This window comes from Mirounga angustirostris, unplaced genomic scaffold, assembly GCF_029215605.1.
Source record: "Mirounga angustirostris isolate CCGP_5_RB_7025 unplaced genomic scaffold, mMirAng1.0.hap1 SCAF_4, whole genome shotgun sequence".
NCBI lineage: Eukaryota > Metazoa > Chordata > Mammalia > Carnivora > Phocidae > Mirounga > Mirounga angustirostris.
The window spans coordinates 178,404,605-178,429,381 of NW_026991712.1; the positions used below are offsets into that span (position 1 = coordinate 178,404,605).

Here is a 24,777-nt window from a genome sequence, read left to right on the forward strand (position 1 = left end):
ATTTAAAAAAGATCTTATTTATTTGACAGAGAGAGAGAGAGTACAAGCAGGGGGAGTGGGAGGGAGAGGGAGAAGCAGGCTCCCCCTGGAGCAGAGAGCCCGACGTGGGGCTTGATCCCAGGACCCTGGGATCATGACCTGAGCCGAAGGCAGATGCTTAACTGACTGAGCCACTCAGGCGCCCCTAAACTTCCGTACTTCATGGCCTTGCTTGGATGCCCCTATTGCCTTCTTCCTTTCCTTCCCATTCCTTTTTCGTCCATGGACTTGTTTGTCCCTTGTTAATGGACTGAAAGTGTTCCGAAAATGTTCCATCCTCTAACACCCATCTCAGAGATACAGCCAAAAGCCACATTCTTCATAAACTCCTCTCAGATTTTCTGCCATGGAGATTAAACTCTTTTCTTCCTCTACTTGTACACCCCTAAAACACTCATCTTTCTTGTACTGTTTATTACCATCTGTCTGTCGCCATAATTGTCTTTCAACGAGGCTGAATATGAAAGCACTTTAAACTTGAGAAGCAAGTTCCTTGGCTCTTCTTTTTTTATTTTTATTTCACAAATTTTTTAAAAAAGATTTCATTTATTTGACAGAGAGAGGGAGGGAGCACGAGCAGACGGAGCTGCAGGCAGAGGGAGAAGTAGACTCCCTGCTGAGCAGAGAGCCCAATGCAGGATTCGATCCCAGGACCCCAGGATCATGACCTGAGCCGAAGGCAGACGTTCAACCAACTGAGCCACCTAGGCGCCCCTTTAACAATTTTTTTATTTTTGAGTAATTTCTACACCCCAGCATAGGGCTTCAACTCATGATCAAGAGTCACGTGCTCCACCGACTGAGCCAGCCAGGCGCCCCTCGTTGGTTCTTCTAACCCAGTGTTCTCATCTGTAAAAAGTGTATAACAAATTCTGTTTATGCCACAGGGTTGCTAGGAAATTTAATCAAGGAAACACTTGTAAAAATATATTTTAAACTGCAAAGTGATAGGGTCACAACAAGTGGTTGTCTACTGGAGGACAAGCAGGTTCCAAGTCTTAGACATCCATGTACCTTTCACAACACTTGGTTCATAGTTGAAATCTATTGAATTCTGTGAAATTAAGTATCACAAAGATGGAGCAGTACAGCTTCTTTCCGGTGTAGAAGCCTGGGACAAAAATGAAGCCAGTTTTCCTAGTTTTTTGGCGGGTGTGTGCATGACCAGTCATGAAGCCAGATTGATGTAGGGCTCTGTTAGAGCCCCCGGCATCAAGCTTTTAGTGTTTAGGTCTAGGCTGCACATAGGGTCAGGTCATTTCCTACCCATGCTAGTAGTGCTCTTGCAGTAGCTAGCAGGCCCAAACTGGATAACCAGCCTTGCTTGTTCCATAGTTACGTAATTACAGGCCTTATCAAATCTGTCCTGGCTTGTAGACGTGAGACACACGACAGCGTAATCTTTTTAAGCATGGGATAAATGCCTCAGGACCTTTCCCTGGAAACAAGTGGAAAACAAAAGAGAATTTAACGTTTGAATGAGCAAAGGTTGGAGTTCAGTGAACATTTCCTGAGTGACTCCCAGGCATCATGGGAAATATGAAACAACTGGGAGACCTTGCCCTAGAGAGGATTATCCTACAGTAGGCAGGTGTTCAGGATGCTGAAGAACTGCTTGCTTGCTGGGTGTTAATGTGAATATTTGACTTGCCTTTGAGTAGGGATTATTAGATACTAACTGGAAATAGATGTCTTGCAATAGTTGTTCATGGAGCAATCAAACCATTTCAGAAAATTTGAAGAGATTTAGCAATTAGAATAAACATTCTTAACGTTACTTCTTAGCAGAATATTCATACTGTACTGTGAACTATATCTTTTGTATGGCATATTCCAGTGGTCTAGATGTTCTGAAAAGAAAATGTGCTGTTTGGGTGGAGAACGTTGGTAAAAGGGAAATGACTACTTGAGCACTGGCATTTGCTTAAATTCTTAGTTTTTTCTAAAAGGCCCATTGAACTTGTTGGGTCTCCCCACCCCCACCCATACCAACATGTAGGTGTCTTAAATAAAAATAGACAATAAACAAAAGTTTAATAGGATGCTTAAAATATTTGAGTGTATTATTATGATGGCTATTTTCTCATTCCATTATATCTGAGTTCTAAACATAGCTGCTTGAATTGACTCCCTTCCTCTCCAAGCTTCGTTGCTAATTAACTAATAGGCATTGAGAATACAGTGTGTGTGAAACTTGTCATTTCAGTCCTGCTAGTTTTGCAGAGTTTGGGCTGTGCCTTCCTCTTCTAGAAACCTTTGTTTGCTCAAAGAGAAGCAGGAAAATACCGATTGCCTTATTTTAGTATAGGATTAAAATACATGTGGCAAGGACCTCATGGGGCCCAGCTGTTGGCTGGGTTTTCAATACAAATAGAGAAGAAGAATGTTTGCTACCTCTTTGAAAAATAAAGGCACTGTGCTCTTTTGCTGTATGAAGGAAACAGCTGCCAAGATTTGATCTTTGAAGAATGGTGAGACATAAATGAGCCCTTGACTCTCTTAGTTATGGATTTGTCTTATTAAACATTCTTATAATGGACACAAATTAAGGCTTCATAAGCCATAGGACACTGCTTATTTCTGTTCCGTAAGTATGGGCTACCAAGAGGAAAAGAATGTTCTTTCATGCCTGGCACCAGTTGGTTCAGTTCAAAATTTCAGTCCCATTTGTTGGAGTGGCTACTTGAAGACAGATATGAGAAGACCCAAGGTATTGAAGCTCAGCTGCTTTAGTGGAGATTGAAATGTGGCTCCAGCAGTTATGCTTTTTGTTTGTCTAATGTCAGCTAAATTCTGTCCTTTGTTATTTGCAGTTCTTTTTTTTTTTTTTTTAATTGTTATTTGCAGTTCTTAACATTCTGAAATACAAGCAGTGGAGTTTCATAGGATTTTACTTCTTGGTGGGGCAGGGTTACTTCTTAATAGACTTTCTTGTTGGGGTATGGATTTTAAAACTGATATAGATTAGAAGTTATTTTCAAAGGCAAAGAAAATTAGTGGAAAATGCAAGATCACTTAAATCTTCATATACCATTGTGTAGTGTGTTTGTTAAATTTGAAAAGTCTGCACCTCCGTTATCGTACAGTGTCAGAGGTCAGATGATTTGATCTCTGCCTTCCACTGGCTGAGATGACCAAGTGTAAGTGACAGAACACACTGCTTGTAGTTCCTCATAACTCCTGCAGTTTTCTGATGCGGCCTTCCTGGTGTAGAGATTCCTTAAAGGGCCTGTGAGGTCGGCTGGGTTAAGAAAAGAAAAGGAGAGGGCGCCTGGGTGGCTCAGTTGGTTAAGCGACTGCCTTCGGCTCAGGTCATGATCCTGGAGTCCCGAGATCGAGTCCCGCATCGGGCTCCCTGCTCGGCGGGGAGTCTGCTTCTCCCTCTGCCCCTCCCCCCTCTCATGTGCTCTCTCTCTCTCATTCTCTCTCAAATAACTAAATAAAATCTTAAAAAAAAAAAAAGGAGAGTCATTCGCAGAGCTAGTGCATATCACAGAGGTAATGATAGCAATGGCACTTCCCTTTTTCTGACCGTGAGTAAGTGGTGGCAGAGTTCAGAAGGTCTCTTACAAACAGAGGTGTGCTAAATTGCACTAGACCCACAAATAAGCTGGCCAATCACTGAAACCATGCTCTAGTGGATTGAATCTTCAAGCTTCTCTTCCCTTTCCCCTGCCTCATATGGGACACTTACTCTTCCAGCCTAGTTTCACATGAACATTGAGAGGTCTTTTTTGCCCCACCAGTATGCATGAAATGAATGGAAAGGAAAGTTTTGCTCGTGCTCTTCCTGCGATCCAAGATGGTAAATGCAAGACTGTAAGGAGTGGGGTCATCTTTTCCAAAGGATAGGGACTAAATGAGCTTTTTAGTGCGAAGCAAGGTGGCAGTGCCTCTCATCTAAACTCTGGCTCTGGTCCTCCTGGTTTTGGGGGAACAGCCCAGCCCTTCTTACAGTCCTTGCCCTTTTGCTTTGGAATGGTGCCCATCAGTGAGGCGTGTATAATCATCTGATTGAAAGGCTCTTCTGAGAGACCTTGGTGCTTTTTAAATGTTACTGAACTGGTTTTCCATTCAGCACCAACCACCTGTGTTGGTGGATTTTGGACGCACCTAGGGGCTTAATGACTTCTGTGCTTTTCTCTCAGTTGCTTTGGAACCGTATTACTTTGAGATTCCCCGAGCTACACTGATCTTTATGTGTCATTACTTCATGGCATTGATTAAAAATGTTTTGTAGTCATTTTCTTCATATAAAGATGTGCTTCAGGTTTCATTTGAAAGCAAAAACGATAAGAGGAGGGCTGCAGGAGAGAAGTGGGAGGACTGAGTGCATCTGTTAGCACTGACTCCGCCTAGCCCTAGAGCATAATGATGCAGATTTAGATTAATTATGCAGCTGTTCTGAAATTTTACTCATTAAGCACCCTTAATCTGAATTCTTGTGTGCTCTTGCTGGAATGATACTGTCTTATTTAATGATGACATTGTCAATTTGCTTAGTGTGCTCAGAAATAACATTTCCAGGGGCAGCTGGGTAGCTCAGTTGGTTAAGCTTCTGCCTTTGGCTCAGATCATGATCCCGGGGTCCTGGGATCGAGCCCCGCCTCAGGCTCCCTGCTCAGCGGGGAGCCTGCTTCTCCCTCTCCCTCTGCCACTACCCCCATTTGTGCTCTCTCTCTCTGTCAGGTGAATAAATAAAATCTTAAAGAGTAACGTGATATTAACCAATCTGAAGACAAGGGGCTGGTTATAGAAAGATGGTACCTGGCAACAGAGTTGCAAAACGTGTGAAATAATTGATCTTTGAAAGATATGAGCTATAATTATGGTGTTAGAGGGACTTCAAAATTAAACATCAGCTATGCACTTACTGTTTTCTTTCTAGGTGCATGCTATTACGATGCTAATCAGTCTATGTATGTGTTTGGAGGCTGTACCCAGAGCAGCTGCAATGCTGCCTTCAATGACCTCTGGAGACTTGACCTAAATAGCAAAGAGTGGATCCGACCTTTGGCTTCAGGTAAGAAATAAAATGCTGATCTTTGCCCTCTTACCAGGTAACTCCCTTTGCATGGTAATTCTATCCGGCTGTTTTGGTGTTGGTCTCTGGTACTGGGGCCCCAGGCCCTTTGTCAAATCTGCTGTGTAAATGCCAAAAGTAATGTGTTTGTATAAGGTCTTTGAAAAAAAAAAAACACTTTATCCTGACTCTTGGTGCCCTGCCAGAATTGCTGTACTACTGTGTGAATTCACCTGTGTGGTTTTCTCAAGTGCTTGCACTGGTGTGACACGCTTTCTGGTATGAAGTTGAAGTAAGAGCAGAAACACAGCATTGTGAGAACTATAGTTGACTGACAGAGCTGTTGTCCCAGGGCTAAGATCTCTGAATGAGCATCTTTTGTTGTCTCCAGCTCAGATATTTGGGGAGTGTATGGAACATGCCTCTACCGGTTACTCTTTAACTCAGGAGTGTGGGAAGATTCTCGATAGGTGCATTCCTGCACAGTCCCACTATGCCACAATTCTAGCAAAAAGAAACTGTTTTCTCCTTTTTGACCTAACCTTTCTTGGGGCGGGTGGGGGATTTGTTTTGGCACTCTTGAGGCAGGACAATTTGAAAAGGCATAACCATAAGATTGAAGGAGCTGGTGTGATGGAGAAATAGAGTCTACTGAGCATAAAGTACTCTACTAGATTTGTTGGCAAGCTTTTCCCAGACATTCATTTGGTTTTTCAAGGTCAAGAATTCACACTAGGACTAAGGAAACTGAGGTTTTCCTTGAGTAGATGCTTTACTTATTTAGGTCTTGATTTACTACTTTGATTACTAGATGGGGAGCGACTTGGTATAGTAGAAAGGGCCCTGAGTTTCATTTCCTGGCATAATAGCCAGTTCTCCATATATCTGTGAACAGGTGACTGCATCTCTCTGGGACAAATCTGGAGTAGGACTAGATGATTCTATTTTCCAGTGGGTTGGGAAGGCTAGTTTATGCTTCCCTTTTTTTGTGTAATGATTGCTATGAATATCTAGGCCAGGGACTTAAAACCGTTTTGTGAGATGAAGCTGTATTTTGCTCCCCCAAAGCTGTAAGCTCCTATTCCTTCCCCTGCAGTAGGCAAACATAGGAGGCAGGAGCCTACTGACAGCAGGTACTCACAGGTGGGGTTGGGGTTTGCATAGATGAAATTCTTTATTAAAATCGTTAAAAAGATGACCAAGTGTTAATCTTTTAAAAATTTTGGAAGTTGGTACTATTTTAGGGCCCTCAGAATTGTGTACTTTGGAGAGTTTCCTTTTCTATCCCTTTGTCCCCTGTTGCACTTTGTGCAGTACTGATTAATATTTGGAAATGTAGACTATCTCTTCAGCTTAAGCATCCTGTTGCCACTGTACTTGGTGTCCAGGTCCCATTTCAGAGCAGCTTTGATTATTCCAATCACAAAATACTAATACTCTTTCTCTATTTTGTAACCAAGCTTTATGCCTTTGATAATTTGAACTAAGCACTGCTCTTTCTTCTAGAAGTGAAGCTCTGGACGGTGGGACCTTCATAACCCATTGCTAACTACTGTGCTTATTTTCCCTTATTTCTCCCTGTAAGGTAGACATGGGACTTCTTTTTTTTTAACCACTAAGACTGTGTTTTGAAGTATCAGAGAAATAACTGACTTTAAAAATACAATGTCAGGGGCTCTGGGTGGCTCTGTTGGTTAAGTATCCAGCTCTTGGTTTTGTCTGAGGTCATGATCTCACAGTCATGGGATTGAGCCCCATATCAGGCTCCGTGCTCGGTGGGGAATCTGCTTGAGATTCTGTCTCTCCCATTCCCTCTCCCCCACTCTTGTGCACCCGCATGCGCACGCTCTCTCTCTCAAATAAAAATCTTTCAAAAAAATAAAATAAAAAATAAAAATGCAAAGTTAGACTATTTCCTTTTATAAAACATAGAAACTCCTCAAGGCTTAATTTTCTAACAAAGTGTCTCGAAGAATCTGCTGGCCACTTCACTCTAATCTACAATTAAAGCCTAGCTTTAAAGGGGGAAAAACAGCTATTTGAAATGTCTACTTTTTAAACAAACAAACAAGCACTAGTTTTTAATAAAGAATGCTATCAGGGGCGCCTGGGTGGCTCAGTTGTTAAGCGTCTGCCTTCGGCTCAGGTTATGGTCCCAGGGTCCTGGGATTGAGTCCCGCATCAGGCTCCCTCTCGGCCGGGAGCCTGCTTCTCCCTCTCCCCCTGCTTGTGTTCCCTCTCTCGCTGTGTCTCTCTCTGTCAAAAAATAAGTAAAATCTTAAAAAAAAAACCAAAAAACTATGAGATTCTCCTTCAGGCAGAAATCCCATGGGAAGATTGCCTGAGGAAATATTTCTGTCTGCTGTCATGAGTCCCAACCAAAATTACTTCGTAACAAACATCAGTGAGTCTTTCTGAACAAAACACAGTTGTTGATGTGCCTTGGTGTGCCTGACGCACCCATTTTAGTGCTTGGAGGTGGGTAGGTTGGAAGGTGGCTGAAGCCTCCGGAGGGTGCCTGCCACCCTTTGGTGTCAGCTGTGAAGTCTTCTCACATGTGAGCATTTGTCAGCAGTAAGTATTCAAAGCAATAGCCTAAACAGGGTTCAGTCTTCGGGAAAGTGTAGTGTACGAAGAAGAGCATCAGACAAGCAGGAGGGGGCAGTTTCATTTGGAGTGGAGAGTCTTTCTGGAGAGTGCTGCTGCATCAGGTGTCTTTTTCCTTGTTTATTTGCTGATAGTGCAGGTGAGACTGGAGCCTTCTCATTTTGGGTGGTGTCCTAACCCACTCAGGCTGCCATAGCAAAGTAACATAGACTAGGGGCTTAAACAACACTTTATTTCTCATGGTTCTGGAGGCTGGGAGTCCAAAGTCACAGTGCTGGTGAGGGCTGTCTTACTGGCTTTCAGGCAGCTGCCTTCTTGCTCTGTCCTCACCTGGCAGAGGTAGAGTTCTGGTGTCTCATCCTCTTTTTATAAGAGCACTAGTCCCATTATAAAGGCCTCAACCTTATAACTTCATTAAATCTGATTCTCTCCCAAAGGTTCCATCTCCAAAGGCCATCACATTGGTGTTAGGGCTTCAACATTACGAATTTTGATAGGACACAATTCAGTCCATAGCCATTGGAATTAATGTGACTTGCCCCTGAAACCTTGTTAGTTCGTTTTGAAATGATGTAAGTGCTCCATCTGGAGGGAGCATGGTAGTGACCAGTGTTAGAATGACAGCTCTCATGGCTGAGTGAGACCTTGGGAGGCCTGGCTAGCTCAGTCAGTAGAACATGTGACTCTTGATCTCAGGGTTGTGAGTTCTAGCCCCACAATGGGTGTGGAGCCTACTTAACAAACAAACAAACAAACAAACAGGGGCGCCTGGGTGGCTCAGTCGGTTGGGCGTCTGCCTTTGGCTCAGGTCATGATCCCAGGGTCCTCGGATCGAACCCCGTGTCAGGCTCCGGGTCAGCGGGGAGCCTGCTTTTCCCTCTCCTCCCCGCTTTCGCTATCTCTCTCTCTCTCTCAAATAAATAAAATCTTAAAAAACACACACACACAAAAAACAGCTGAGTGAGACTTACTACAGCTACACCTACCTACAGCTGCTGCTTCTCAGGCATTTCCAGTGAGGTACCTCCTCCTCCCTTTACAGCTAATATTGTAGCCCCTCCTCTCATGAAGCTTATATTGTATTGGGGGAGAAACAAAAACAAAGTATGAAGAAAACAAGGAATGAGATAGAATAAGAGGGGAAGAGCTACTTTAAACAGGAGGCAACATTCTTTGCTGAGATTTGAAGGATGAAGAGAGAGTGAAACCAGCATGTGCAAAGACCCTGGGACAGCAAAGAATAGGACATATTGGAGGACCTGAAAGCAGACCTTTGTGGATGTAGCGTGATGAGCAAGGAGGAGAGTGGTGGAGATGGAGTTGAGATTAGACAGGAGGCAATTCATTCCCACCCCAAGGTCTGGGAGATTTTGAAATTTTAAGCAGAGGAATATTATCCAATTTACATTTTAAAGAACACTTTTGCTGCCATTTAGGAAATGGATTGAAGAAGTCACAAGAACAAAACAGAGACCGGCTAGGAGGCCATCACAGTGGTATGGGTGAGAAGAGGTGATGACTTGGACTAGAGTCCTAGTGGTAGAGAGAAAGGGAAGCATATGAATTTGAGCTGAAATTTTATAATAAAATCAACAGGACTTCTTGGTGGATTGGCTCTGCGAGGGTGAGAGGGTTAGTCAAGGCTGACTTAGGTTTCAGGTTTGGCAGCTAGGTAGATAGTGGGCCTATTTGCTAAAATGGAGAATAAATATTTGGAAGAAGTTTAAGTTTTGATTTTTTTATACATTTAAGGGGTGGTATCCCATAATTAGTTGTTGTGAGAGTTTGACATTTAAAATAGAGTGCCTGCCTTCCCTTAAATGACGCCATAACCCTTCCTTTTGTTTGGTTAATTCTACTCTCATCCTTCAGTTGTTCTGACAGCAAATATTTATGGATTTCCTACTCTGTGTCTGGTATTGTTTCAGATGCTAGGGATACATGAATGAATAAAACAGACAAAAATCCCACTCGTAATGGAGATCAAATCCAAATGAGGGAAGACATATTTAAAATGACAAATAATGTTGGGCACCTGGGTGGCTCAGTCGATTGAGTGTCTGACTTTGGTTTGGGTCATGATCTTGGGGACCTGGGATTGAGCCCCATGTTGGGCTCTGTGCTCAGCGGGGAGGCTGCTTGTCCCTCTCCCACTGCCCCTCCCCCGCTTACCCTTGCGCACAATCTATCTCAAATAAATAAAATCTTTTTAAAAAATAATAAATAAATGACAATATAATATAATATGTTAGAAGATGATAAAGCTACTGAAGTGAAATGATAGCATGGTTAAGGGGGTCAGGGATAGGGGGACTACAGCTGGGGTGACTAGGGTAGACCTCACGGAGGAGGCAGCATTAGATCAAAGACTTGATTGGGTAAAAGAAGTGAACCAAATGAATATCTAAGGAAACAACATTACAAACAGGGGGAATATCCAGTGCAAAGGTCCAGAGGTAGGAGTGTGCTTGGGACAGTCCAGGGATAATGACAAATCAGTGTGACTAGCACTGGGTGAAGAAAGGAGAGTATACTAGCAGAGGGTGTTGGGCAAATAATGGAGGGAAATGTGTCATACATGTAGGACATCCTGGCTGTTGTAGGGGCTTTTTCACATTTTTTTTGAGTGAAGTGACTGGTCATTTGGGGTTCTGAGAAGACTGTGTAAGAGGACAAGTGTGGCAGTGAGGAGGCCAGCTAAGAAGTGGTAGCAATAATTTAAGCGAGAACATGGACTAGGGTGTTGTCAGGAAGTTAAGAACTTGATGGATTGGACAGAGGGAACAGGATTTGCCCATGGTTTGGATGTGGAGTATGGAAGATAGAGAGGAGTCAAGGATGGCCCTAGGGATTTTTAGCCTGGGCATTTGAAGGAATGGCATTGCCATTAACTAAGGTGGGTAAGAGTGTGGGTGGTCAAGGTTGGCAAAGGGCAGGAGACATGAGAAATTCAGTTTGAAACATACTACGTTGAAACACCCATTTGGACATCCAGGTGGAGATGTGTCTGGAGTTCTGGGAGACATGTAGGCTAGAGACATTTGTCTAGATAGTCAAATGGAAGTTATTAGCATATGAATGGATTTAAAACCACGAGGCAGGGTGAGATTGCCAGGGGAGTGAGTAAAGATAGTAGAGGAGGAGGGTAAGTCTGGGACATAGCAATATTTGGAGATCAGGGAGGAGAGGGGGAAACAGCAAAAAAACTAGAAAAGGAACACTCAAGGAGGTGGGGGGAAAACCAAGAGAACGTGGCATCTTAGAAGTCACCATACTGGAAAGTGTTTCCAGGAGAGTGGAGATAATCAGCCTGGTCCTACACAGTGAAGAGGTCCAGTCATTTGAGGACTTAGGATTGTCCTTAAAATTAGTAAAGAGTATTTTTGATGAGCGATAAGGATGAAAGCGTATTTGGAAAGGTTTCAAGACAGTGGGAAGAGAGGAATTGAAGACAGGAAGTATAAACTGCATTACAGTTTTTGAAGTTTTGCTGTAAAAGAGAGCAGAGAAATGAGATGCTAAGTGGAGGGGAATGTAGAATTGAGAGGTTTATTTTTAAGATGACAGATTGTATAGCATATTCATGCTGATGGGAATGATCTAGAGAGAGGAATGGGTGTGGATGGAGGGGAAGGATTGTTAGAGCTGTGTCCTCCAGTGGTGAGAAAGGCAGAGGGCTTAGCTGTGGATGGGAGCATTGACCACTTATCCAGAGGAACAGGAAGGGTTGTGTGATTGCAGATGCTGGCGGATGGATAGATGTGGGAACTGGTGGAAGTTCTTACTGATTGCTTTATCACTCAGATAAAATAACTGAGGGTGGGACAGAACAGAAGCCTTTGGAAATCCTGGCGGGTGATGATGAATGTACAGTTGTCTATGTTGTAGTCTTTGCCAGACGGTTCTAGGAAGTTGAATGTTCCACCTTCTGGTGTTGTACTAAGGGAACACCTTAATTCTTAATCAGCCTGTGTTTGGTTCCCAAAGCCACTGCACAGTTCTTGGGATAGGTTCTTCAGAAGACTAATGTTTAAACTGCTGTTTCTAAAATACCCGTTCGTCAGACTGAGGCTAATTTTGGCATCTGTTTAATACATAATATCATCAGTCACAGCCTTTTTTGGTTACTTCAAATCACATTTGAGGTTTTCAAGTATACATTTTTATTTATTTTTATTTTTTATTTTTAAAGATTTTATTTATTTATTTGACAGAGAGAGACACAGCAAGAGAGGGAACACAAGCAAGGGGAGTGGGAGAGGGAGAAGCAGACCTCCCGCCGAGCAGGGAGCCCGATGAGGGGCTCGATCCCAGGACCCTGGGATCATGACCTGAGTCGAAGGCAGACGCTTAACGACTGAGCCACCCAGGCGCCCCTCAAGCATACATTTTTACACTTAAAATTGGGAGTGTCCTGATTTTTCAAAACTTCTTAAACATTAGCCCATACCCATTTACAAAAGGGGAACAAATTTCAGTGTTCGAATTTTCCACAGGTAGGAGAGTCGGTAACTGTTACGGGAAGATTTAAAGACCAGTCTGTCATCTCTGTTAACTAATCCCGAGCACAGTAGATTTTCCCACTACATTCTCCCCATAGAATCTTCTTGCCCAATAAATCCTTTTGCTTTTCATTTTCTTCCCTGTCAGTCACACATGAAATTCCAATTGACAGTTTATGGTTCGGGACCTTCGTTTTAGAAAACACTGAAGACAGAGATACACAACCGAGCCACGAGCCATGTGTTCTGGTCTTGGCTTTGCCACTCCTGAACCGCTTGCCTCTGAACTTGAAATCCTTAATCACTTTTGCATTCTTTGGGCCTCCATTTCCTTCTCTGTGAAAGAAGAAGAGACAGGATCACTGTTTCTAAAAATCCCATAGCAGATCACTTTTATCCAAGTCATCTAAAAATACTAAAAATAATAGATTCCTCAACCTCATACCAGACTCACCTTATCTCAAGGGGTTGGGGATAGAGTGGTGGATCTTTTTAAAAAAACAGAAAATGTCCTAGTTGATTCTAAACCTAGCTAAATTTGGAAATCCTGGATCCCTACGAAATCTTTTGGCTTTCTCATGTGCAATCTGTGACCTCACTTTGTTATCACAGTCTGTTAGGTGAATGTGTAATATGCAGAGCTGCACTCCCTAACTGTTGTTAAGGAAGGATGGCTGCTCTGTGCTCTCTCTCTCTTTTTTTTTTTTTAAGATTTTATTTATTTATTTGACAGAGAGAGACACAGCGAGAGAGGGAACACAAGCAGGGGGAGTGGGAGAGGGAGAAGCAGGCTTCCCGCTGAGCGGGGAGCCCGATGCGGGGCTCGATCCCAGTACCCTGGGATCATGACCCGAGCTGAGGGCAGACGCTTAACCGACTGAGCCACCCAGGTGCCCTGCATTATTTGCATTATTTTAAAATGAGCATGTATTCATGTGCGCTTTTTTTTGAAAGATTTTATTTTTTTATTTGACAGAGAGAAACACACAGCAAGGGAGGGAACACAAGCAGGGGGAGTGGGAGAGGGAGAAGCAGGCTTCCCGCGGAGCAGGGAGCCCGATGCGGGGCTCGATCCCAGTACCCTGGGATCATGACCTGAGCTGAAGGCAGACGCTTAACGACTGAGCCACCCAGGCGCCCCAATGCTCTGTGCTCTCTTAAACTGCTTCTTTGTAGAAAGAGCTACCTTTTACACCCTGGTTAGTCAGGAGTGGCCTGCTGTCTGAGGAAATGTGTATGGACACCCTTGAGAGGGTTTTGGGGGTGGAATGTTGGTGGTCTCAGATTATTTAAACATACTATCTAACCTTCAAACCAACCCAGTTAGGTTGGCACTACTATTATCCCCATTTTACAGATGAGGAAACTGAAGCTCAGAAAATCACCTAGTAATTTACCTAAGATCACACAGCCAATAAATGATGGAGCAGTGATTGAAACCCAAGATTTTGCCTCTCAAGTCTGTGTTCTTTCTACTCTGTCATGCTGTGAGTAGTTTTCTTTTTTCTTTTTTTTTCTTTTAAAGATTTTATTTATTCATTTGAGACACAGAGAGAGAGAGAGAGCAGGGGGAGAGGTAGAGGGAGAAGCAGGCTTCCCGCAGAGCACGGAGCCCAATGCGGGGCTCAATCCCAGGACCCTGAGATCATGACCCAAGCCGAAGGCAGACACTTAACCGACTGAGCCACCCAGGCACCCTGAGTTACGGGGTTTGAGGAGGAACCGCCACAGCAGTAGAGCATCCTTCTCATCACATGCTATCAAGAGAACATATTATGAACATGGTTTATTGCTTTTGATAACCTTGATCACCTGGCTGAGATGGTATATCTTAGATTGCTCTACTGTAAAATTTTTCTTTTTTCTTTTTTTTTGCCCTTCCTTAAAAATTATTTTTTCAGGGCGCCTGGGTGGCTCAGTCGTTAAGCGTCTGCCTTCGGCTCAGGTCATGATCCCAGGGTCCTGGGATCGAGTCCCACACGGGCTCCCTGCTCTGCGGGAAGCCTGCTTCTCCCTCTCCCACTCCCCCTGCTTGTGTTCCTGCTCTCGCTATCTCTCTCTCTGTCAAATTAATAAATAAAATCTTTAAAAAAAAAAAAACTTTTTTCAGGGCACTGGGTGGCTCAGTTGGTTAAGCGTCCAACTCTTGATCTCAGCTCAGGTCTTGATCTCAGGGTCGTGAGTTCAAGCCCTATGTTGGGCTCCATGCCAGGCATGGAGCCTACTTAAAAAAAAAAATTTTTTTTTTTCCTAGTTTATTTTTCTTTTCCTGTGATTCCCTTTATTTGTAGTTGTCCTTGGTCCTTGATCTTCCATGGAATTTGGGGGGAATAACTAAGCTATCTGGCTGTTATGTCTATCATCAGAGTCAGGAAAGGATAATGAGCAGAGGGTGTGTCATTTGAAGAAAAATTTTCAAAGCTTAGGAAATTTTTAAATATCAACATGACTTTTTAAAACTTTTTGGTGGGGAGCAGAATGCTGAAGACAACATCTTTTTTATTATGACCTAGCACATCCAGATCTTTCCAACTACCCAGAGCCAAAAGCTCTACTGGAAATAATTTTGTTTCATTAGGACTGTTCCCTAAATGGATAATAACATCTTCCAAAATCAGTAAGTAATCCAGCAGAAAAACTAGTTTACTTTTGGAGTTGGATAGCAAAAAGAAAGAGTATTGGTCATATCGGTCGTATCAGATGTCTGTGGGAAGGCCAGGATAGCCTTAGAAGCTGGAAAGTTCTGGAACTGTCCAGAAATAACTGCCCAGAGTGTCATTGTTTCTCTTACTATGTAAATGAAACCTTAAAAATGATGCACATAGGGCTCTTGGATCCATTGATGTTTTGCTGTCCTGTGTCTGGTAGAAAAGTTTAGTCTTAGGTTCTCTACTGCCTTTTCCTGAGCCTGTGGTAACGTGTCCAGGAAATGTCAAAACAAGTAAGGGAGTGTGGGACTGATACCTGGCACCAGGTATAACCAAAACAGCTAACCAGGAGAGTCTGTTCTAGAAAAGATCACACAGTCCTTTCCTCGGTGTAGGTCCCAGGTGTCAGTGTTAACATTGAAATAGCTGAATGTGGAATTTTAAAAATAATGTATTAGTGTACTTACTCACAGGCATTAGATTCTGCTTTTTAGTATTGTTTTGCATCTAAACACTTTATACATTTTTTTAAATTACCATTATATGCAGATGTGTTCTGAGAATGCCAGTTCTGTGGAGATGAGAGAGAGGTGGATGCTTATCAACTGGTAAATATCGGACCATGTAACAAGAGGACACATATGCCTTTCAAATACACTCCAAGCTTCTGTTCTCTGTTCTGAAAACAGGTCATTAGGGGTGCCTGGGTGTCTCAGTTGGTGAAGCGTCTGCTTTTGGCTCCGGTCATGATCCCAGGGGCCTGGGATCAAGTCCTGCATTGGGCTCCCTGCTCAGCGGGGAGTCTGCTGCTGGTCCCTCTCCCTCTGCCTGCCTGCCCCCCCACTACCCCCTGTCAAATAAATAAACAAAATCTTAACAAAGAGAGAGGGAGAGAATTCTGGGCTTTCATATCTGCGTACTGTTATCCTGTCTGCCTACCATCTTGACAAGCAGTTTTTGGTTGCGCTTGGGTTTCCTGTGCAGTAAAACTCTCAGACCATCTAGTGTTCCTGTTTTTCTCAGGTATCCACATAACCTCCCCTCCCCCCAACAGCACTTGATGTGTTATGAGCACAGTAAACTTCATTTTGCATGATGCTTTATCCCTATGTATCTCAGTTGCTATATAGATTTATTGATTTTACTTTGTGTCCTGAATGAAATTGCAGAAGGCTAATCTTATGTGGGGGGAACACAGAAGATACTATCCTAGAGTCGTTCCTGACTCCTGCCGTATGGATGACACTATTGGTTTTTAGGACACTCAGCAATGCCTTGTACCAGCTCCTGCCCAGTGCATATTATTTGGTTGTTTATTCTCTATACAGTCAGGATTGGTCCAGTTTCTCAAGCTTTCTAGCTCTTGTAACTTTGAGAAGATTTGTAAAGGATCTCTTGGGTGGTCTTTCTTGGTGGGCAAGGGTTGTGATGGGTCATTTATTAACTTGAAATATCAGCAAATCCTTGGATACTACCTTATCCTTTCAAAGCTTAGAAACTACCTCCCATCTCTTTGGGAAATGAACTCCTGAACTGTTGCTTTAATGAATCCTACTTTTCACACAAGCAGTGCCCCGGATAATTTCCTTTGTTCCATAATTCTCTCTAGAAGTGGTTATGGGCTATGGATTTTATATTTGATTTGTTGGCTTTTATGCTGTGTTCCTTTTTTGCCTTCTTTCCCATTTTAGTAAGGTTTCTGAAATCCATTGCCCAATCTTTTTTTTTTTTTTTAATTTTATTTATTTATTTGACAGAGAGAGACACAGTGAGAGAGGGAACACAAGCAGGGGGAGTGGGAGAGGGAGAAGCAGGCTTCCCGCAGAGCAGGGAGCCCGATGTGGGGCTTGATCCCAGGACCCTGGGATCATGACCTGAGCCGAAGGCAGACGCTTAACGACTGAGCCACCCAGGCGCCCCATCCATTGCCCAATCTTAAAATGTTTCTTGCTGTTTGTTTGATTTACATGTGTGAGTTATAGCATGATTGCATTTTATTTGAGGAGTATGTTCTTGAAGACCTCACATAATGAATTTTCTGGCAGTGGATCAGTGGTCTTTCTGTTTATTGGTTAAAGCGGTGGGTGATGCCTTGTGACAGTGGCATAAACATGGTGGATAGTTCACCCTATCAGCTCAGACATTAGCTGTTCTTTTTTTCTTAACGATACTTTTTCAAGACGTAATTTATGTATAGTAAAATGAACAAATCTTAAGTACACAGCTCCGACTTGTAAAAGCATGTATACAGGGATGCCTGGGTGGGGTGCCTCAGTCGGTTGAAGGTCCAACTCTTGATTTCAGCCCAGGTCGTGATCTCAGAGTCCTGGGATCGAGCCCCGCATCGGGCTCCCTGCTCCGCGGGAAGCCTGCTTCTCCCTCTCCCACTCCCCCTGCTTGTGTTCCCTCTCTCGCTGTGTCTCTCTCTGTCAAATAAATAAATAAAATCTTAAAAAAAAAAATAAAAATAAATAAATAAATAAAAATTGAATAAATAAATAAAACTCATTAAAAAAAAAGTGTATACAGCCATGTGATTATCACCCAGGTCAAGATACAAAATACTTCTATCACTTCAGAAAGTTCCCTCATGCCTTTTCCTATCAATACCACTCCCCACAGAGGTAACCACCTTTTGACTTCTAAGTGATTTGAGATTCATCTTGGTTTGTGTGAGATTCATCTGTGTGGTTGCATTTACCAGTGGTTTTTCCTTTTCATTGCTCTGAGTGTTCCATAACGTGAATATACTAGTTTTTTTTTTTAACCCATCCTCCTGTTGATGGATACTTGGGTTATTTCTATTTTGAATATAGTTACAGTTAACATTCTCATATAAGTTTGTGGACATATCATTCATTTCTTACTTACTTAAGACCCACTTACCAACTTTAAGAAATATTCTAGGGGCGGCGCCTGGCTGGCTCAGTCGGTAGGGCATGTGACTCTTGATCTCGGGATTGTCAGTTCGAGCCCACACTGGCTGTGGAAATTACTTAAAAATAATAATAATAAAAATCTTTAAAAAAAGAAAAGGAATATTCTAGATATGGTGAGTATCCCAGAGAGTCCTATGTTCGCTTAGTCCTGCTCTAAGTAGGAAGATCTGATGATGTAACTAAGTATTATAGAGGGTTGGGGAGGAACGACTGCTTGTCTAATAATTAAAGATACTGCTCATAATGAGGGCCTCCTCACCGAAAGTGATGGGAAGAATGTGTTGGAAGAGGGAGGGAGGCTGGTTGGTAACACCATTAAGAGCTTGGTTTTTGTGCCAGGCAGACAGGTTTGCATCAGATCTCTGTTGCTCAGTAACTGGCAACCTTAAATGGGTTATTTAACATCTCATTTGCCTTACCTTTTTTTTTTTTTTAAAGATTTTATTTATTTGGCAGAGAGAGACACAGCGAGAGAGGGAACATAAGCAGGGGGAGTGGGAGAGGGAGAAGCAGGCTTCCCGCTGAGCAGGGAGCCCGATGCGGGGCTCGATCCCAGGACCCTGGGATCATGACCTGAGCCGAAGGCAGACGCTTAACGACTGAACCACCCAGACGCCCCTTGCCTTACCTTTAGAGTAGAGATGGTAATACCTACCTTTCCTAGTTTCTATTCAGATTTTATCCCATACGGTATTCAGCTGGAGAAGGGATATAGAATCTGATGAAGTTGACACCTTTACATATACTGAAGTACTAGTTATGGAGTGGGGAGTAGTCAGAAGTTATCCTCAAGTTCCCAGAGCTTGAAAAGCGATTGCATTCATCCGTCTGTATTCCTTTTCATGCCTTTATTTATTGAGCATGTATGGCCGGTGCTGTCCCAGCTCTACAGCAGGTAGAGGTGTGAACAAGATGCAGGGCCTGTCGGGGACAGACAGTAAACCAGTCAGTGCATACAGAGAACATAAAGCACTAAGGAGAGAATGACTGGTGGTTGCAGACAGCAGACAGCATGTTTAAAATAAGTTATAGGGGCGCCTGTGTGGCTCAGTCACACACAAGTCCCAAAGAAGGCCACGCCTGTGCATCTAACTCTTGATTTCAGCTCAGGTCATGATCTCAGGTCGTGGGGTCGAGCCCCGTGTCAGACTCTGCTCAACACGGAATCCGCTTGTCGCTCTCCCTCTGCTCCTCCCCCTGCTCTTCTCTCTCTCTCTCAAATAAGTAAATAAAATCTTAAAAAAAAAAATAAGTTACAAACTGTGTCGAGTCAGGACTTCTGTATGGACGCATGGATTTTTAAAGGAAATCTGATTTATGAAGAAAGAAGTAGCACACTAATGAATTTGGATTCTTTTCACAATTTGTTACAATTTATTTTTAAGGCCAGTTATGTGTTTTTATTAAGATGATTTGCTTTTGATTAAAATGACTGTGAAGTATTTTAAACATTTTTCTGTTTTCATAGAAGGAAGGCACTCAGGTGCCCAGATACCACTTCCAGGTGTTAATAATCTCTGTGAAGAAGGCATAGGATATGACTTAAGCTACTACTTTAAGTTCTTCGTTACATTAGCAACTTCCTGATCCCTGGACCCGTTACTGGTTAATCTTCTTTATGAGTTGGTGATTTCTCCTTGTCTCCTCTAGCCATTTGCAGTCCTGGAAACAACCTGGATCTGTGGTGGTCTCGGGAGATGTGCATGAGAGCAGAGCCAGTGGGTTCCCCTAGGAAAGGAAGGAATCCTTCCTGTTTATGTATAAAGTTCAGAACCTGGGATTTTTCCAGAATACATGCTTTTCTAAGGTGGGTACACATTCTCTCCTGCTGGAGAGAAGAGTGGGAAAATTTGCATAGCACAAATCTGGGTAAACCCTAGTCTTCCAGGAGAGAGAATAAATAAGATTATACCATATTTCAGTTTGGCTCTCCCGCCTGACTAGGATTTTCCTGTTTTGACACTAGGCCAGAAATTTATGACTAGCAACATTGTTTTTACTTCTAAACAGAGCCACTTCAAAGGGTACCCACTCTCCAACCCCCATTAGAACTGCAATTAACAAGTTATCAGATTAAGCAGACTGTGGACCTCTTCTCTTCCAGGAGAAATTGAATCGAAAGGACTACTTGAAATGGTAACAAGGAACTATTATTGGTTTCATGTTGTTAATTTTTAGCTGATAAGTGCTATCCTATTCATCAAGTGGCCTTTCTCCTGGGTTTATTTAGAAGTGAAAACAATGCCAATAGGGAATTTCTTTTTGTTAATGCCTGTGGCAAGCATACAGGATCTAAACGTTTCTCATGCCTATTATAAAAGTTCCTCTTGTTTTGGATGTTCTGTAAGTGACCCAAGGAGTGATGTTTTGATGTGGGTATAATTATAATAATGAAAATCTATGCCCTAAAGCCCGAGATCCAGACAGGCTTTGTCTAATATCAGTGAATTGTTTTGATATCAGTCAGTAACTTTCTGGCCATTTTGCAACTGAAGAATGAAATAGGAAAAGAAAAAAAAAAATGGCAGTGTAAGGGAGACACCCCAAAAAGTGTTGGGCCTTACCCCTGCTGAGTGACTGGCTGATGCCTCCAGGGTAGGCTGTGATTAACTGGAGCCACTTCTTATCCCAACTCAGGAGGGATCTTTAACCATTTGGTTTCCAGGGTTGGGTTTAGTTCAGCACTTTCATAAGAAATACTTCTTGCTCTTTAGGATAGTAAAATCTTACTGGGAGACTCTAAATGGATAATTTCAACACAGTGTGCTAAGTTCTGGGACTGAAATAGATACAGGATGTCCCTCCCTGTGTACCCCTCCTCTTCCAGGAGGCTCTTTAGCTCAGCATGGGAGGGATGTGCTGGCAGAGGTCCTAAAGAAGGCCATGCCTGTGCAGAAGAATTTAGTGTTCTGCATCCGGTACCATGTTCCTTGTAACTTAAATCTCTATTTTAGACTGTTTAAACAGCATACTTGACTAGAACCAAGTTCTAGAAAGCTGTTTAGGGGTTCTCTAGTGACTTAGCCAAATAATAGCTTTATATTTGCTTCCTACTTTGTTTCTGTAAAATAAGCATTATATTTTTGTATCTTCTGAGGGTATCTCTATAAATGCAAAGGCTTATTGTAATTATTATTGGCCACATTGATTGTAAATTGGACATATTTTCATTATCAGGAGAGAGACTGTTATCTTTTCCAGACAGAACCCCTGTGGACCTTGGCTGTGTACTTTGGAGACCATTCTGAGTAATTATTTGTCTTCCAGGTGTTTACAGCCCAAGACAGATTTTATACTCAGAAATTGTAAAATGTTCTCAGTTTTCCTTTTTGTCTCTCCATTCCTCAAACGATAAAACTGTGCAACATGCTTTCCTTGTTTCTGTGACAAAGTATTACCTATAAAATCAATAGTTTAGAGATGGAAGCAGTTAAATTACAACTCCAGCAGTTTTTCTTTGAGGGATTTCTTGCCTTTTACTTTCTAGCCTGTCCTCTCGTACCCTCTAGGTTTTTTGATTCAGATGCTAATGTGGTGTTCTGGGAAATGCCTTTCCAAATTATTCTTTTCCTGACCTCTGAACTGTTGCTATCAAGGTCAGTCACTTCACACACTACCATAATGACAGCTCTATCAAGCCAAAGGCTTGGTCAGCTTCCCAAGACCCAGCTTGGATTCTCTCAGCAAAATTCATCTCTCCCACCCCCTGTGCACACACCAACTCGAGGCTCCTGGCTACCACAGAGAAGTAGCACCCACACAAAAGAAGCTGTGAGGTAGGATTGTAGGTCAGTCTGGTCTGTCTGGTCTTACTTTGCCCTGGAGGCCAGTTCTGTGTGGGAAGGACTTAGGGTGCTGCCTGTGGAGCTGCGAGGGAGTGCTTTTCTTTGGACCTACCCTGCATGTGAAAATGAGTGCATGTGAAGAGTTGCTAACACGACGTGGGGACTGTGACCTGGAACCTCAGCAGTTATTTATGCTTTAACGTCCCCATCGGCATCATTACTGTAAAATATTTGAAAGCATCCAGAGGAAAATCTTTTGATTGCCAGTTAAGAACCAGTTTAGACCAAGCCCCCTTTAAAAAGCAAATCACAGGGGCGCCTGGGTGGCTCAGTCGTTAAGCGTCTGCCTTCGGCTCAGGTCATGATCCCAGGGTCCTGGGATCGAGCCCCACATCTGGCTCCCTGCTCGGCGGGAAGCCTGCTTCTCCCTCTCCCCCTGCTTGTGTTCCCTCTCTCGCTGTGTCTTTCTCTGTCAAATAAATAAATAAAATCTTAAAAAAAAAAAAAAAAAAAAAAGCAAATCACAGAGCAGAATATTCTGGAATTCCATGAGCAAAATAAAATATTTTTGTCCAGTATTTTTCTTCTGGATCTGTTAGTATGCTCATGAGTCCCATGGTTAAATTTTTCATGTTCATAGTCGTTTTCAAACTTTACCTCCTGTAAGTCCCTAATTCCTAGTCGTCCGTCTTTCTATTTTCAGAGTCATGGAGAACTATTAGCAGGTAACATGTGTTGCTGTAAATAAGTCTTAAAGCTATTTGCCTGAAAGCCAGTAGGTAGAACTTTTTTTTTCCCTTTTATTTATTTTGCAAAGTATAAGTTAAGTGACCTGTATGTAGATGGGGAGAAATGTTTGTATACTGAAAATGTGAGGGTTCCTTTCAGCACCCCTGTGAGCAAAGCATTTGTTGAGGAAAGCCCACTTTGGACCTTTGTCCTTACTTTATTAACCAAAATGAAGGTTTCCATATAGTCATATACTGAGTGTGCATAGAAGAAACTCTGTATGGGTTGCCTGGGTGGCGCAGTCAGTTGAGCGTATGCCTCTTGGCTTAGGCTCAGGTTGTGATCTTATGGGTGGTGGGATGGAGCCCCATGTGGGACCCTGCACTCAGCAGGGAGTCTGCTTGAGATTCTCTCCCTCTCTTCTCCCTGCCTCCCCCGCCCCCTTACACACACATGCGCTCACTTCCTCTCTCTCTCTCAAATAAGTAAATCTTAGAAAGGAAGGAAGGTAGGAGGGAAGGGGAAGGGAAGGAAAGAAAAGAAAGGCAGGCTGTATGTATTCCATGTTAATGTCATTTAGGAGCATTATCTAACAGGCTCACTCAAGGGTGGTTTAACTCTACAACATGGTTTTCAAAGTCTAGTCCCCAAACATGAACATCACCTGGAAGCTTGTTAGAAATGTAACTTTTGGGCCCCCACCCCATACCTACTAAATAAGAAAGGCAGAAGTGAGGCCCAGAGATCTGCATTGTAACAAGTCCTCCAGCTGCTTTTAACTTAACGTAAGCTGGAGTTTGAGAACTAACGCTCCAGGGGGACGGTGGCTATTGTTTATAACACCTTAATAATAAATCGATAATATTAATAAAGACCGATCATGGAATAGAGACGTAGAAATAATGTTTTAGCCATGCATAAAATTATACGCATCCCTAATTAAAACCAGTACTTGTTTTATCTTGTATCAGACATTTGAGCTGTTCTTCTAGTCCTTCGTTCTGTGTGAATAGAAACTACAGTTGTGGGAAAGTGGCAAAGAAACCAAACCAGAATTTGAAATTGCTTCACTGTTTTACCATCTTCTTTGCAAAAGTAAACAAGAATGCCTTGTAATTCTGCCACTGTCTTTCACATGTGAAATTCCCTGATTTCATAGGAACCTTGGGAAGCATCTGAACTAATTAGCAATTTTAGGGAATGTTAGTTCTGTGTGGAGGGTGCCTGTCTGATTATCCAGTTTCCCACAGCTGCCTTTTTGGTTTGTGCCTTGTTCAGAGATTTGCTCCATTGATCCTATCTGCTGTGTGATTATGTTTGGGGAATGAACCCTGTGAGGCTAACTATTGGCTCTGGGGGAACAGGCCCGAGTAACATGGTTTGATATGGGCACGTTCGGTCCTGTGGTGCTTGACAAGAGCCTGCATGGGATCGACACCCTTTCTTCCTCAGCTTTTGTGATACAGTGATATTTAGACTCTGTCTAGAGGCTTAGTAGGCACATTATTTTGAAGGTAGGCCAAGAGATGTCCTAATGAGTATAAATCCTTCATATATGAATTTTCTTGAGGGAAGGGGATTTATTTCATCATACGTCACCATGATGATGATGATGGGCCTCTTAACTGTGGAGGGTCTGCTGTTGTCAAAGTACTTTATAATGTACCAGATTTCCAATAAATCAGTCTCTAGCATGGTACGCAGGTGTGTGTTAATAAAAAATTATTAAACAAATATGGTATTATTCTAGCTACTGTATGGGATGAATTGGATGTACGTATGTACAATTCTTCAAAGTTTTGGACCCCACGTTTTGTCTAGGGCTAGTTCATATAAAAGTTATTTCCCTTATCTAACGGTGTGGTTCTGTTTTGAGGTTTTTTTGTTTGTTTTGGGTTTTTTAGAAAGTTTTAAGTACTCTTGAAATAGCTTGCTTTTCTTGGGAACTTTAAAACATAGATAAAGGTATGTAATTTGAATATGAGTTTTCTTGTTTTTTCAAAATTCTAGTACAAACTTGTTTGCTTTCGAGAACCCCACTTGGCTAAAAAGACCGTTTACTCTTCAACTTACAGAAATTGCCAAAGTTCATTGACCCCTGCAGTCTCTGACCTCACGATAAATTTAATTCATTTGATTTGTAAACCTTGAACTAAGATCATTGGGAGGGGAGTTAAAGACCCTCTGCTTTAGACAAATTCAAAATAGGAGGGTGCCTGGGTGGCTCAGTCGGTTAAGTGTCTGCCTTCAGCTCAGGTCCTGATCTCAAGGTCCTGGGATGAGCCCTAGGGTGGGGCTCCGTGCTCAGCAGGGAGTCTGTTTCTACTCCTCCTCCTCTCTCTTCTCCCCTCCCCTTCCTGCTCTTGCTCTCTCAAATAAATAAAATTAAATTAAAAAAAGAAATACGTAGATTCTTAGAAATGATCAAATTAGGAACTTTTTACAGAGGCTTCACTATTGATTCTTAAAGTAACAAGAATTTAAAAGTATCCAATTTGCAACAAA

General features: G+C 42.6%; 1 protein-coding gene across 2 annotated transcripts in view; it reads left to right on the plus strand.

The window, feature by feature from the left end:
- The window catches only part of FBXO42 (F-box protein 42), a 100,618-nt gene that overhangs the window by 63,463 nt on the left and 12,378 nt on the right, over positions 1–24,777 (plus strand). The window contains exon 4 of one of the 2 annotated variants that reach the window (XM_045898610.3): positions 4,928–5,062. In XM_045898610.3, the coding sequence (XP_045754566.1) occupies positions 4,928–5,062 (135 nt within the window). Of the gene's footprint in view, positions 1–4,927; positions 5,063–13,290; positions 13,659–24,777 lie in introns of those variants that run through there. The other variant, XM_064589868.1, reaches the window with a different exon arrangement.